This window comes from Notamacropus eugenii, chromosome 3, assembly GCF_028372415.1.
Source record: "Notamacropus eugenii isolate mMacEug1 chromosome 3, mMacEug1.pri_v2, whole genome shotgun sequence".
In the NCBI taxonomy this organism is placed as follows: Eukaryota; Metazoa; Chordata; class Mammalia; order Diprotodontia; family Macropodidae; genus Notamacropus; species Notamacropus eugenii.
Genome location: NC_092874.1, coordinates 83771409 through 83786648, shown reverse-complemented (window position 1 = coordinate 83786648; position 15240 = coordinate 83771409). Strand labels below are relative to the sequence as shown.

The following is a 15240-nucleotide window of genomic DNA, read 5'->3' as shown; positions in this document are numbered from 1 at the left end:
GATATCTAGGTTACATATGGATAGAGCACTCCCTGGAGTCAAGGAGACCAGAATTTAAATCTGAATTCAGATGCTTTACTACTTGTGTCACCCTGGGCAAATCACTGAACCTCTGTCTGCCTCAGTTTTCTATACAACATGGATAATAACACCACTCACCTCCCAAGACTGTTGTAAGGAAAAGATAATATTTGCAAAATACTTTGCAGACTTAAAGTGTTACAGAAATGCTATTACCACTACTACTACTGCTACTGCTACTGCTACTACTACTACTACTATTACTACTAGTACTATGATGGTGACTAAGCTGTAGTAGTAACAATAAAGAAAAGGAGATGTCTGTCTTTCCTGGGGGTAAGGGAGCTCCTAGTAAAGCAAGGGAATGATATTAGTCTCACTGGGGAAACAGCAAAGAACAGATATACCCAGAAATCAGACACTAGTACCCTAATAGCATGACAACATATGGTGACAAGTCATCACAACAGTGTGATATTATGTACTGGAATAGGCAGAAATATGTTAGGAGAGCTGCTATTGCTCCTATCTCAGAATTACCTCATATTTATTGTGCACATAATTCTATGTACATATTGTTTTCTCCATAGAATATAAGCTAATTGAGAGAAAGGACAGCTTTATTTTTGTCTTTGTATCTTTGGTGCCTAGCACATGGGAGGTATTTAATAAAACCTGAATGATTGACTGGCCAAGTTAATATAAATTGATTGACTTCATGGCCAAGTTAATAGATAGTGGATGACTGACCGACTTAATGAACAAGTTGATAAAAGCATCTTCAGCATTGCATGGCCCCAGAAACACCAGCCATGCTGCAGACATAACATAATGAATCAACAGGGCCATGCAGAAGAGAAGCAGGGGATAATTTATATGAACTGACGCAAAGAAAACCAGAAAAACAACATATACAATGACTATGAGAATGTAAGAGGAAAGAAAAATGGCAAAATAAACAAAATGGAATGCTTTGTCATCACAATGACCAACTTTGGTCCTGAAGATCATCCCTCTCTACCTTCTTTATTGTGTGTTACTGTGGTTATTAGATGGCTCAGTGGATGGAACGCCAGGGTAGGCATCAGAAAGATTCATCTTGCTGAGTTCAAATCCAGCCTGAGACACTCACTATCTCTGTGACCCTGGGCAAGTAATTGTAACCCTGTTTGCCCTAGTTTCCTCATGTGTAACATAAGTAAGAGAAGGAAATGGCAAACCACTCCAGTATCTTTACCAAGAAAACCCAAAATGGGGTCCCAAAGAATCGTACAAGTATGAAAAATGATTGAAAAACAAGAGCAAAAACTATGGATGTGGAACCCTACATATTGTTGGATTCCTTTGATGTGTTGTTTAGATTTCTCGAACTACTTTCTTTTCTCTTCAATTTAAAAAAAATATTTTGTTATAAGCAAGTTGAGGAGGGTGGACATACTGGGAAATGAAAATGATAGAAAAACAAATGATACTAATTTTTAAAAAGAAAAAAATGCTACTTGGCCAAGTTTTTTTCCCCATGAAACTATGTATCTTGCTCTGAGTATGTTCAACAATCTCTAAATGGACCACACCAGTTACTTCAGCGCCTCAGAACTGTATATGCATTTAATAAATATTTACCACTGGTCATCCAATGGGGCCAGTCCGTAGTGTCCAGTGATAATATAATAATAATAATGAATGATTCCAAATCTTTTCTAAAAACAAAGAGTTGGTTACTTATGCAGACTACACGGCAACATCGTTTATTTTTTATAACATTTCTAAATGTCCATGTTTTGTGGTACTTGTGCATGTTCTGAGGTACTTGCTAGCCATCTTATTCCCGGGCTAATACTAAGAAGATGTCCAGATCTTACTATACTTTAATATTTTATTTTTGCTTCCATTTATAAACTCCATGTCCAGACTACACGGAGAGACAGCTGGCCATGTGTTTCCCTAAGATTATAGTACTCAAACTGATGAAATCATTCAGCCTAAACTATCTGAGACCATAACAAGGAGCAATGTCTATCTGGTTTTAAAACCAAGGGTCAGTTTCCCCTTCTTTGGTTCCATTTACTCCATTTCAATTTTCTCTCTCTTTGAAAAGCGTGCGAAAAGGAATTTAGTGCTCCATGAGTTCAGTTGGAAAGTTAAGCCACAGAGAATTTTAAACCCCAAATGGTAGGTGGAAAACTTGGCATTCAGGCTGCACCTGGGATTGATGTTGTTTGGTAGTAGGTGTGGCTTGTTTTCATATACACTGCCATCACACACACACACACACACACACACACACACACACACACACACACACACACACACACACTTCTGTTCCAAGACTTTCATAGCTACATTTGACACAACTGCAAAAAAACCAGAAGCCACCTAAAAGTTCAAGAGGAGAGAAATCCTTAAATATTTTGTGATACATTGATGTTTGCAGAACATTAGAAAGAACATGTAAATGGATGAAACAACAGCAAAAACCAGCTGATACTATGAACCCTAAAATAGCAATGCCAAACCTTTCCCCCCAAGAAGAGCAGCATCTCTCTACCCTCTTTGCAGAGCTAGAGGGTTATGGGGATGGAATGTTGAGCATTGCTGTTTCTGTTTATTCCTTATTTATTCTTTATTGTAAAGGGTGGCTCTTTCTGAAAGGGGAAAAGAGGATATACTGGGAAATGAAGGAGATGTGAAAATAAAGGACAGCAGTACAAATTAACTTTATAAAAAGGTAAGCAGGGATGCGACACAAAATGGTTACAAATTACAATGTAGTTCAATGCTTCTTGCTGCCCACTCTGCCCCGCCCCCACTTCTTTTTAAAATCCAAGAGCATAATGGAAGGACCATTCTCCTTACATCACTGGTATGGTCCTGAGGACCACAGGATCTCCCAGGGGCTTCCCAAAGTTTCTGGACTATACTTGGGAGAGCCCCATGCTATCCCCTGCCATCATCATCAACTCTTAAATGACAGCTTGCAATAAGGCAAGGAGCACATTCCATTTTTCATTCTAAAGTAGCCAACCTAGAAGCTTCAAGTTCAGCTGAAGAGAAGTGAAAACATTTTAAAGGTTTTCAGTTTTAGCAAAGGGAGGCCAAAGCAAAAATGACACTCATATCATGTCAGTGGCCTGAGGACACTTAGCATTGTTTTTCTTAGTGAGCTGGCCATATTTTCCGATGGATTGCATTGTCTATGACCAGAGGCAAATCCAGTTAATTGAATCTATGACACTAGGTTTCAGATACAAACTCACAACCAGGGGCCACCTATTTCATGCGTATGATTCCGCCCCAGGTGAAACAGGTGAATCTCCATTCCCTTACTGTGGCTTGTTCAGGTAGGTTGAAACTCTAAAGCATTAACCTGTTGCTTTTGGTTGTTAAAACTTAAAAAGGGAGGGCATAGGTCAGCCTTTTCACCAAAGGGAAAAAAAAGAGAAGAAAAAGAAGAAAAAAATCTCACTGAGGTGTTAGAGGATTAGCAGATCAGAGCCCCCAAGACTTGGAGGGGGAGCAGAGCTGCCCGCTAATGTCCCACCTCTGCCTCTTAGAATTTTCTTCTCAAGGGCCACCTCCTACACTCCACCCCTCTGGCTCCCCCAGCTATTAGCACTCCCTCCCAGAAAACAAATTCTTAATATTTGTTTATATTTTGTACTGACTTACTTGTTAATGTGCCTTTCTCAGGAAAACATGAGCTTCTTGAGGGCAAGGGCTGATTTCTGTCTTTTCAGAAGCTAGCACAGAATCTGGCACATAGTAGGTGCTTCATGAATGCTTGCTAAGTCAAATCAAATTAAATCATGTTGATTGGATGAATTGCAATTATCTAAGTGATCATTTACTCTCTTATTTTCATTCTCTCCCTTTCTAATGGCTGTTTCTTTTAGGTCAATCTCAGTGAGCCTCCTCTATTCTAAAGAAAAAAAAAACTAATTTTTTTTTTAAAAAAATAGCCCAGTGTTCACTTGACGCTAGCACCTGAATCTTCAAGCTCACATCCTCATTCCTTTCACTGACGAACTTCCAGAAAGAGTGGTTTGCACTTGCTGCCCCAATTTCTTCAAGACTCACTCTTTGAACCCTCTATAATCTATTGGATTCCATTCCCACCACTCTACTAAAAACTACCATCTCCCAGGTCACCCCTGTCCTAATTGTTAAATTTAATCCCTTTTCTAAAAGAAATCTTTATCTTTCATAGTCTTTCTGTAACAACTGCCACTACCTTCTTGTGGATACCCTCTCAGTTTCTGTGACAATGCTTTCTCCTGGTTCTCTTCCTGCATAGTTGGACTGATTTGCCCAGTTGCACACCTTCTCCTAGTACCCAGGTCTCCCAGCTCTCAGTTCAGTGTTATTCCATTATCTTCCCCTGGATCCAATGAGCCATGAGGAGCATTTTGCAAACCTTGTAAATTGCCATGTAAATGCTAGCTGGTATTTTTATTCTTTAATAATGCCCCAGACTGGATGAAAGCAAGATCAAGTCACATAAGATTTATGAGATCTGTCAGAAAAGAAACTTGAAGGAAAAACTCCATAAATCCCATGAAAACTCTGCAAAATAATAAAGAGGTGGGGAGGGGACACGGCACCGGGCATGATAGCTTTGTATAGATTCCTAGTTAGTATTCCACATAATGAATGGAAGATGTTTTGGATTATGTTCTAAAGGCAGGACTACGATCAAGGAAAGTGGAAGTTATGTCCGGAACAAACTCTTGTCTCATGCAAGTTCAGCCAAGATGTGATCATGGTGGCCCCGCACTAGCATTCCTTCACCTACTATTTCAATCAGTTCTTTCTGTAACGCTAACATCTACAATGTATTAAGACAACGCTCTGCAGGGATGTTTGCTTATTTCCTTCCACTGACTACAACGTGGCTCAGAGGCCTCGTGCTGGTCACCTGAGAGACAGATAGAAAGGCTATGGCTGCCTTACTCTGGCTTCTTAAGTACCATTCCCAGTATATGGGACATAACAAGAAGGCATAGGCATAGCATGAAATACTTAAGGAATAAGGGCCAGATTCACCAAAAGGACTGCGCCAGGTGATGCATTTAACTACATAGAAGAATTTGTTTTCATCTTGTGTTGCTTCATTTCCTCTTTGTTAGCATGTCTGTGATACATTTAATTCCATTTTATTCAGTGGATCTGTGGGTTCAGACCGATTGCTTGACAATGACAGAGGAAATCATATCCCCAACTGTACCCTCCTTTCTAGAGAAGCATCCAATAATTGAAGGAACCCTGAAACTACCCAGGCTGCTCTCAATTATGGGCTTGCAGAGAACATATCCTACATTCCCTCCATGACTGGCAACTTAATGATAAACCATCTTTTACGTTTTCTATTTCTTGTGCTGTCTTGTCTCCCAGACGACACTCTAAGATGTTTTTTTCCTTATCTCCCCCACTGTGTCCATTACAGTATACAATCAATAACTGTTGTTCAGTAACTATTTGTTGAAAGACATCTTGATTATTCACCTTTTGGACTGGCTTTCTTCTTTTATGATTTCCTTTTTTTCTACTCCCTAGTTGACATCAGTGGGACAGCTAGATGGCACAGTGAATAAAGTGCCAGGCCTGGAGTTGGCAAGATTCATCTTCCAGAATTCAACTCTGGCCTCAGACACTTACCAGCTGTGTGACCTTGGGCAATTCACTTACTCCTCTTTGCCTTGGTTTCTTCACCTGTACAATGAGCTGGAGAAGAAAATGGCAAACCACTCCAGTATCTCTGCCAAGAAACTCCAAATGCAGTCATGAAGAAGTGGACATGACTGAAAAATGACTAACAAAACAAGTTTATACTGGCACACTCCGAGCCACTTTCATTTCCTTCTATGAACATAACCAATGGAAATATGAATTACAGTGACCTCTCGATTAGTCATTTTGTAAATTACCCTGATCAGCTATTAATCCAAGGTTGGTTTCCCCTTGGTAGCCAGCTGCTAAGAAGTCAATTCCTCCTCCCCTAACTTAGTATGAGCTCGTGACTTCATTGATATAGGGAAATACTGGTGGGGAAACTTTACTACTGCAGATCAGCAACCCCTGAGAAACTGATAGAATATGTCAGAAAACAAGAACTGAACTCAGGTCTTCTGGACTCTGAGGCTGGCCCTCTTTCTATTATACCACATTGCTTCTCTTCTGTTTTCAAAGGGAATAAATTATTTTTGTTTGCCTAAACAAAAGGTAATAGGGCTTTCTAAGCCCTTGTCTTTCTGGTCTTCTTCTACTTTACTTCCCTCTATGTACTCTGTGACTCAGTGAGACTGGTCTCCTCATTGTTCCTCAAATGATAAACTCCATCTGCAAGCTATGAGCATTTTCACTGGTTGTCCTCCATATCTCAAATTCTCTCCCTCCATCTCTGTCTCTTGGCTTTCCTGGCTTCCTGCAAGTCCCAAGTAAAAATCTATCTTTTATAAGGAGTCCTTACTGATTCTCCTTTAATGCTAGTGCATTCTCTTTGTTTTATCTCCAATTTGTCCTAAATAAATATTGTTTGTACAGAGTTATTTTCAGGATATCTCCAACATTAGACTTTGAACTTCTTGGGAGCAAGGACTTATCTTTTGCTTTATATCCCAGGCCTTAGCACATTGCCTGGCACATAGCATTTGTTTCATAAACAGTGTCCTAACAGGAAAATAAAAATGCTACAAATAATATGTATATATAAAACCACACATACTGCATCGTAAGACCAGAGAAAGGACTACTGGTCTGCCTAACCTTCAGCTCTCCCTTATTATTATGTTATTCGAAGTAATAATTTTTAGGGACATAGTCACTATATAAAGTGAGATCCAATTTCTTCAAAACTTAAATATATACTGAATTTTGGTAAATACATTGATATTTTCTCACTGATTTACATGGAGGTATCAAAGATATTGCATCATCATTGGGGTATTCCTTTCCAGTTAACCATCAGTCTAAATTATTCCAGCCATCTGCCTCTCTTGTTAAGAAAGACTATTCTGTTCCTAGAAGAAATGTTATTGGAAAGAGCTCTTCCAGTGAATCTTTTGTGCAGTAGAATCCTTTAGTCATGCAAATCATCTCCCTTAATTTCTTTCTTCTGTAAACTGGGCTGCCTTATGTCAGCTTTTCTTGGTTGCATGATCTTATTAGCCTAAATAAAACATAACTGGGAAGGAAGATTGCTGTTCTGGTGAAGGCAAGTTATAGGACACATTCAAGACCCCCCAAAATAATGATTTAATTTTTCACATACTCCTTTCCCCTCATTAGTATGGATAACCAAGAGTTATGTGGGTATTTGGCATCTGGGGCAATTGACAACTGAAGCTATTTAAGTGACAATGATGATTTAAGGTTTTTGGGGGGTGTTTCTATTTTTATGTACGGTCAATAGGACTCTCTTTTTCTCATCCTGAGCATAATAAAAACTTAGCCACCTCCTTCCCAAAGCACTTAAAAAGTTACCATACTAGACCACTAGGAAGAAGGCAGTGATGGTAGGGTGACTTATGACCAAGGACACTGAGAATAATGCTTAGACTTAGTAAAAGCACCCTGGGATATTTAATGCCCATGCTGAGAGAAAATCTGCTTATCACAGACCAGGCCTGTCTTTGATGTGTTATCAAGCTGCTCTGCTGCTCCAAAAATCAGCATTTTTCAAAATGCGTTTAGTGCAATATTCCAAAGGATAGACTTGAAGACAGAATAACAACTTTACGTAAAATGCTTGGATTTGACTGGGCCTCAAATATTCACTATTTACTTCCTTCCCTCTTCCCCCCAAATTAATGGACAGCAGATGCTGGAAAGTAAACTCTCTAATAACTTTGTACAAAAAAAATAAAGTATTTATAAGAATAAAAGTTATTGTCCAGTAGAAAGATAAGTGGTCAGAAGTGATGAACAGATTTTTTTTCTCATAAAGAAGAGCAAGCTATCAATGACTGTATGAAAGAAAGCTTCAAATCATTACAATAAGAGAAATAAACATTTTTGAAAGGTGGAGCTTTCATCTTACACCAACCAGAGGGGGAAAGATGACAGAAGATGAAAATGATAAATATTGGAAGACATGGATGAAGACAAATAGCGTTGTGTAGCTCAACAATTCTGGAAAACAATTTAGAATTATACTAAAATGTCACTAACATGGGCACACTCTCTGATCCAGTAACACCACTACTAGGCATATATCTCCAAGGAGTTCAAAGAGAATAAGAAGGTCTCATATGTATTATACCCACATGCACACACACACACACATACATACATATATACACACATACACACACCAGTATTTTTTTCTGGTAGCAAAGACTGGAACAAAAATCAACACCCATTAATGGAGGAATGGCTGAATAAATTGTGGTGTAAGAATGAAATAGAATATTATTGTACCATAATAAACTTCAAATACAAAGAATTCAGAGAACCTTGGGAAGGGCTCTTTAACTGAGGCACATCAATGTAACATAACCAGGAAACAGTTAACATAATAACCACAATAATAGAATGAAAGTAACATTCGTTTCTTCAGAGAAAGGACACAGAGAAAGCTGTTACAACCTACAGAAAAGAACAGAAGGAAAAGCAGTAGGAAATACAAATAGGACTGCTCTGATAACATGTTCAATTTGTTGCAGGGAAGAAGAAGCAAGCTGTATGTAGCACAAATGAATTCACAGCTCCTTGTGAACAGTTACTTTTCTGCTTTGCTTTGTACAGGTAAGGCTTTGGCATTATGCAAGTTCTCAGATTTCCCATAGTTGATAACAATGACTCAGCAATACATTTCACTAACTCGAAAATCAGCCCCACCTGGTAACCATAGACAAGTCTCCAGCCGTTACTTGGTCCTGAAAATGATGAATCTCATTTTCTATTTTCCAAGCAGAGCATTAACATTGATATGATTTGGGGGCTTTCCACTGAGTTAGCTACTTCATCATGGCTGCTCTACAAACTGTCTATTTTATTAATGTAACCCGATACCTTCGGATGGCCACAGTGAGAGCCTCTGGTGAGCTCGCACAAGGACAAATGACCTCCTGCCGTAAGCCTTTACTTTGGAAGACGTTGAGAAAGGCATCACAAGATGAAATAGACCCTGGAGTGGAAAAAAATTAAAGAAAAAAATCAGATCACTTTATATATTAAAATATGTCATGATATAGGATTTTAAGATGGTGAGATTGAGATACAAAAGGAATTAAATAAGGAAAAAATGCCTCCTCTCAATAACACTGTACTATGTATTTGGCAGTAAGAAATAATATCTTTTCAAAATTCAGCAATAGAAGGGACCATGACTCATGGATTGAAAAGCAGACTGTTTCCATCTATATCCTCATTATATTTTTATCGCTCAATATATTTTCATTTTTTGTTAAGGAATTGGCCTGGCAATTTTAATAAGCACATTACAAGGGAGGAGCAGATCCGAACCAATGCCTCTTCCAAACTATATGGAGAAAATATTCCTTAAAACGTCTATTTATATAGGTTTTATTATGTGGGTTTTATTTACATATAAAGCATCTAATTGTACCTTTTGTACTTCTAACTTAGTTTTCCTTTGGGACGTCTGAGGCCATCCCAGATGTAAAACTTGGACTCTCCACCTACACACCTCTAAATCTCTCAGTGTCTTCTCCTGCTTTCCTCTAATGTGAGAGGAAAAGATGGTCCTCCTTGCAGAAGTTCATGTCTCTCTCTTTACCTAAAGTGCCGTTCTCTTCTGCCTCCTCCATGATCCTGCCCCAGCAATCAGAACTCTTCTCTCATGAATCTTCATTTTCTACCAATTAGTTCTTTTTCCTATGGTTTAAAAAGTTGCTCCATTCTCCTCTATATTTCAAACAAAACAATTACTAACCCTTTCTTTGACTCTAAAATTCGACCTAGGCTATTGTTCTCTCTCTCCTTTTCTTAAGTGACCGCTTCTGGAAAGAACAGAAGTTTGCACTCACAGCATCCACTTCACATCAGCCATTCAGCCTGGCAATGTGATTTCTGTGTCCACCATTCTAGAAAGAGTTTCTTACAAGGTCACTAAGGATTTCATCACTAAAACCAAGGACTTTGTTTTTTTCTCCGATCTCATTCTCATTCTCCTGTTCTCCTAGCAGCATTTTACATATTTGTTCCTTCCCTTCTTCCTTATATCATTTCCAAACTTGGATAACATGGCAGTCTTGTGGTTTTCCTCCTATTTTTCTGACCATTCCTTCTCTGACTTCTTTTCTGGTTTATCAGTCTCTCCCTCCCTTTAAAGATGGTGTCCAAGGTTTTATCCTTAGCCATCTTCTCACTAGATACCATCTCCCCAGGTAATTACAGTCACTCTGATGGCTTACATTTTTACTTCTAGGCATATGATTTCTAGATATATATCTCTACCTTTAATCTCTCTCCAGAGTTCCAATTCTATATTTTCATCTGCCAGCTGGATATCTCAGGGATATCTCAAAATAACATATCTAAAACTCTTCAATTTCTCCATTAAACTTTCATTTCTCTCTTTTTGCTAATGTTGATCTTATTGACTATCATCCCCTAATCAGCCAAAATCATAACCATGAGGTTATCTTTGTCTCTTCCTTCTTTCTCCCTGCTTTAATCCAATTAATTGCCATGTCCTGTAATGTGTACCTCAGAAATATCATATTTCTTACATTTATGCCCTCTTTCCTATTCCCAACATGACCATCCTAGTTCCAGTGCCTATCTTATTATTTAGACTAGCTTGATAATTTCTAAGTGGTCTTGCTGCCTCCAGACTATCTACTCTCCAATCAAACTTTAATGCAGCTCCCCAAATAATCTTAATATATTCCTTTGATTATATCATTCCTCTACTAAAAAAAAAATACTGAAAAACTTCCTATTGCTTAGCTATTAATACATAAATTTCCAAGCTTGGCATTCGAGCTCTCCATAATCTGCTTTTGTCCTCTTGTTCCAGTCTTTTTTTCACACCATTTAAATTCATATACTTTCTTTTCAGTCAAACTGAATTATTCTCCATACATCTCCCTATTTCTGTATAGCCCTCTTCTATGTCTTTGCTTTCTTTGTTAAGAATGAGCTCATGATGGACTCTTCATCTCTACCACCTCCATCTTCTGAAGCCCTTCCCTTCCTTCAAAGTGCAACTAAGACACTCTCACTTACCATTAAGTCATTCCTTACTTAGTTCCATAACTGAAAGTGATCTTTCCTCCCTCAAATTTCTTATAGCAGATTGCTTAGATCTTTATCTTACCCTCTTCAGCCTCCCTGTGAGATAATTCACAGTTAATAATGTCTTGCAACTCATTCCATTTAAGAGTCTTGAAAGCATTTGTATCTTGCATAAAAATACAAAACTTTGTTTTAATTTTTATATGTTGTTTTCAAAGTTAAAAAAATTGGTTTATTATAGCTTATGTTATTGGAGACTAAGTGTGTTGCAGATTTGTTCAAAAAAAAATTCAGAAACAATTTGCTTCTCAAGAAACCTTGCAATCATATTGTCTGGTTAGTATTTGAAAGTTTTGCTTCTTAACCAGCTAAGGACTAAAATTACAAAACAACACTGAGAGTGGCACAGCTCACAGAATGGGAGGCTCTCTACTGTAGGTTTTGTTCTTGAGGGAAGGATTTTGAACACATTACTTACAGGGGTTTGCTCCATCAGCAACTATCAGCATACGGAGAGACGAGAGGTTGATATCTCTTTGATCACGATGTGCAACTAGTGCCCAATGCATGTCCCTGGACTTGACACAAGCCACTTTGGCTGGAAAAAAAACCCCAAATATTAATGAAAAAGTAGGAAGCTGCCCTGGATGAGATCACATGTTCCAAAAATGGAAAGGCAGGAGATGGGGTATTATGACTAACTGTGGAATAGTAATTATTGACTGCGCAGAAATTCTGTTGTAATCAAACTGACATCTTCTGGTGACATCTCTGACTGAACTGAAGCTCTCAGGTCCTTACCTTTGTATTGGCAGACCTTCTGTATCCAGGAAAGGGGGTTCACTTTCATTAAGGAATATGGGATACTGATCACATGCATCATATTCATGACACTCTGGAATAAAAATAAAACAAATTCACATGGGAATGCAAACATGCTGTCTTCAAAATATTAACAACTAGAGAAGATCCTGCCATATCGGCATGATAAAAGAAGAAGAATTTTTGTAGGAAGGACAATTTAAGCACCTGGTAAGAAATTTACCTTGTTGTGGGTTCCCAATTACTAGCTGGGAAGAACCTTAGAGGTCAATTAATTCAATTCCCATAATTTGTAGATGAGGAAGTTGGGTTCCCCAGAGTGCTGATGAAAATCTCATTTAGGCATTCTCTGATTCAACCTGTTAAAGCTGCAACAATCTTCAAAACAAGGGCTTATATGAGGTCAACAACACAGGCAGTGGAGTCAGAATGTGAACCTGGGACCTTTGACTCCAAATTCTGTGCTCGTCAACTCTGCTACGCTCAAGATTTTTGAGCCACAAGCTTTCCGCACAGTAAACACCTTGTTGATTCCTCTAGAGGCCCTGAGACCATCTATGAACATCTTTTTGTTAATCCCTTTAGATACTCTTGGGACTAAAAAAGAATGAAAAAGTAATCTGGTCTTTTATGCCTCGGGTCTAACTCAAGTTTCTCTTGATGGTATTTAAGCCCCATTCTTTTTTTCCTCCTTTAGTAGAGGAGGTCATCATCCTTTTTATAATATAGCCTTTCACATACTTGAAGCCTGATCTTCTCTACCTTTATCTAATAAGCTTTATTTCTCAACCCCCTAAGCATTCTGGCAGTATGCCTTTAATTAAATATAACCCTAAGGAATGGAGGGGAAGTGGGAGATTTACTTTAATCATCCAGTTCTCCGATCAGTTTTGTCAGGGAATCCTTGGTCTTACATATAGTGTGAGGGGAAAGAGGAAAGAAGGAGGGAGGAAAGAAGGGAGGGAAGGAAGAAGGGAGGGAGGGAGAAACGGAAGGAGGGAGGGGGAGAGGGAGAAAGTGAGGGGGGAGAATTTTCCTTATGGTAAATTGAAGTCAATTGACTATGGCTGTAAGTCACAAAAGTTAGTGCCCGGCTTCACTAAGGAGTATTTCCATACTAATGAAATGACATATGAAGTCCAAAAAGAGATGAAGACTAAAGGAACAGACTTGTTTTTAAATAAAATATTTAACTGTTTACTATACAGCAGACTCTTTTACCTACACCAATGGAATTAGACAACAGATGTGAACAGTATGAAGCAGTATATAGTTCCCCCCAAATTTGTGTTTTGCTATGAGATGTTATTTTCTTCTTTCTATCTGAATATGCATGAGCCATATTGGGAAAATTCATAAATAATAAAGCTGTGTTGTAACCATATTATGGGAAAAAAACAACATGTATAGAGTCTATCCAAAAAGTCTTAGTGTAGTTTTAAGCTTATTTTGGAATATAATATATATTGAATACACACAAATATATATGGATAGACATACATATGCATATTTGTGTGTATATATGTATATGTATATATGAATACTTGTGTACATGTCTATGTTTAGCTACATCTATCTATCTATATTTATTTATATACGCATAGTGCTCACAATGTGCAAGGCACTGATAACCAACTGGAGAGATGTCCTATTTCACTATTCAGTTTCCCAGCTTTCTAACTGAACCCTTTTTTGTTCCCCATGCTGAGAATGAATTCCCCTTTCAAAGAGATGCAAAGTAGCAGCCTAAGGAAGACTCTTTCCCCCTGCCAGAGGAAAGGTAATTCAGAAGGGATTTCAAACTTCTTTCCTTCCAGCTCCTGCTAGGCTATCATTCAGTGTGATAATCGACAGAGGCAGTGACGGATTTCAACCAAGGAGGTAAAATGTCACAAAGATATTAAACCCAAATAAATCATAATGTGGACCACAAAAACAACATAACCATATGATCTTAGCCAAGTCATCTGCCCTTCAGGGCCTCAGTTTCCTCAAATGTTAAATTAAGAGGATTAACAACCTTGTAGCTGTAAGGTTCCTTGCAGCTCTGATATTGCCTGGTTCTTTTATTTATGTGGCATTTTTAATTTCATAAGATCATAGGACCAAAGATACAGAGAGTTGGAAAGGGCTTAGAAATCATTCAGTACAGCCTCCTTATTTTTACAGATGAGGAAACTGAGGCTGATAGAGGTTAAGTGACTTCTCCAGGGTCACAGCTAATTAAGTGTCTGAGGCAATATTTGAATTCAGGTCTTCTTGAATCTAAACCTACAATTTTCCCTACTGTGCCACCTGACTGCCTCATTACAAAGATTTTTACCTATTATCCCAATGGATCATCAAAAACTGGTAGTATGTTAATTTCCTCATGTATAAAATGGGGATAGTGAAACTCAGAAAAGACGACCCATCCAAGGACCCACAGAAAATCACCTATGTACAGGTATCCCTAAGACTTTGGGGACAGTTAGTATAATGAAGAATTGAAAGCAATATTCACGTAAAATAGTGGGCTATTTTCATTATCCTACTAAATCTTATTAGCTAATGTTATAGCCAAAGGAGAAATACAGCATTTTAATAAAGAAGTAAGCTAAGGCTGGTTTTGGCACCTGCATAATACAGTGATATAATATGATAAAATAATATGTGGCAACTACAGAGTGCTTCGAGATTTGCAAGGAATTTTACGAGCGTTATCTTATTGGAGCCTTACAGAGGCAGAGAGTGAAATGGATATGCATATGTTATCCCCATTTTTCAGAAGAGGAAACAGACTTGGAGAAGTTTGTGTGAGCACATAGACATAGACACACACATGCACACATGCACACACACATGTACACACATGCACACATGCACAGAGTTCGTATCTGAAGTGGGATTCATACTCCTAACCTTTAGTCCAGTACAATCCCTACTCTGCCTGTCACTATCAGCATCAATTCTGATTGGATGTGCTGGACAATGAACTTCACCCTGTGGTTCTATTCACCCTTTACTCTTCATAGAACAATTCTAAAAATGTTGGGGGTGGGTAGAAGGAAGTGAAAATTCTTCCACATGAAACAGGCATGCAGTGATTTCTGGGTGGTTATGCTAAACGTGTTTTTAAAAGCTACCAGCTAAACAAACAAACAGGCTTATTTCTCTCCCAACATGCTTTCATTCTGGAATTGTCATCTCATCAGTTGA

General features: G+C 38.3%; 1 protein-coding gene across 10 annotated transcripts in view; it reads right to left on the bottom strand.

The window, feature by feature from the left end:
- DIP2C (disco interacting protein 2 homolog C) overlaps positions 1 to 15240 on the bottom strand; it is a 585449-nt gene that overhangs the window by 139568 nt on the left and 430641 nt on the right. For all 10 annotated transcript variants that reach the window (XM_072650057.1, XM_072650058.1, XM_072650062.1 and 7 more), the window contains 3 exons: positions 12022 to 12115; positions 11699 to 11818; positions 9031 to 9145 (listed from right to left, as the gene is read on the bottom strand). In XM_072650057.1, the coding sequence (XP_072506158.1) occupies positions 9031 to 9145; positions 11699 to 11818; positions 12022 to 12115 (329 nt within the window). The remainder of the gene's footprint in view (positions 1 to 9030; positions 9146 to 11698; positions 11819 to 12021; positions 12116 to 15240) is intronic.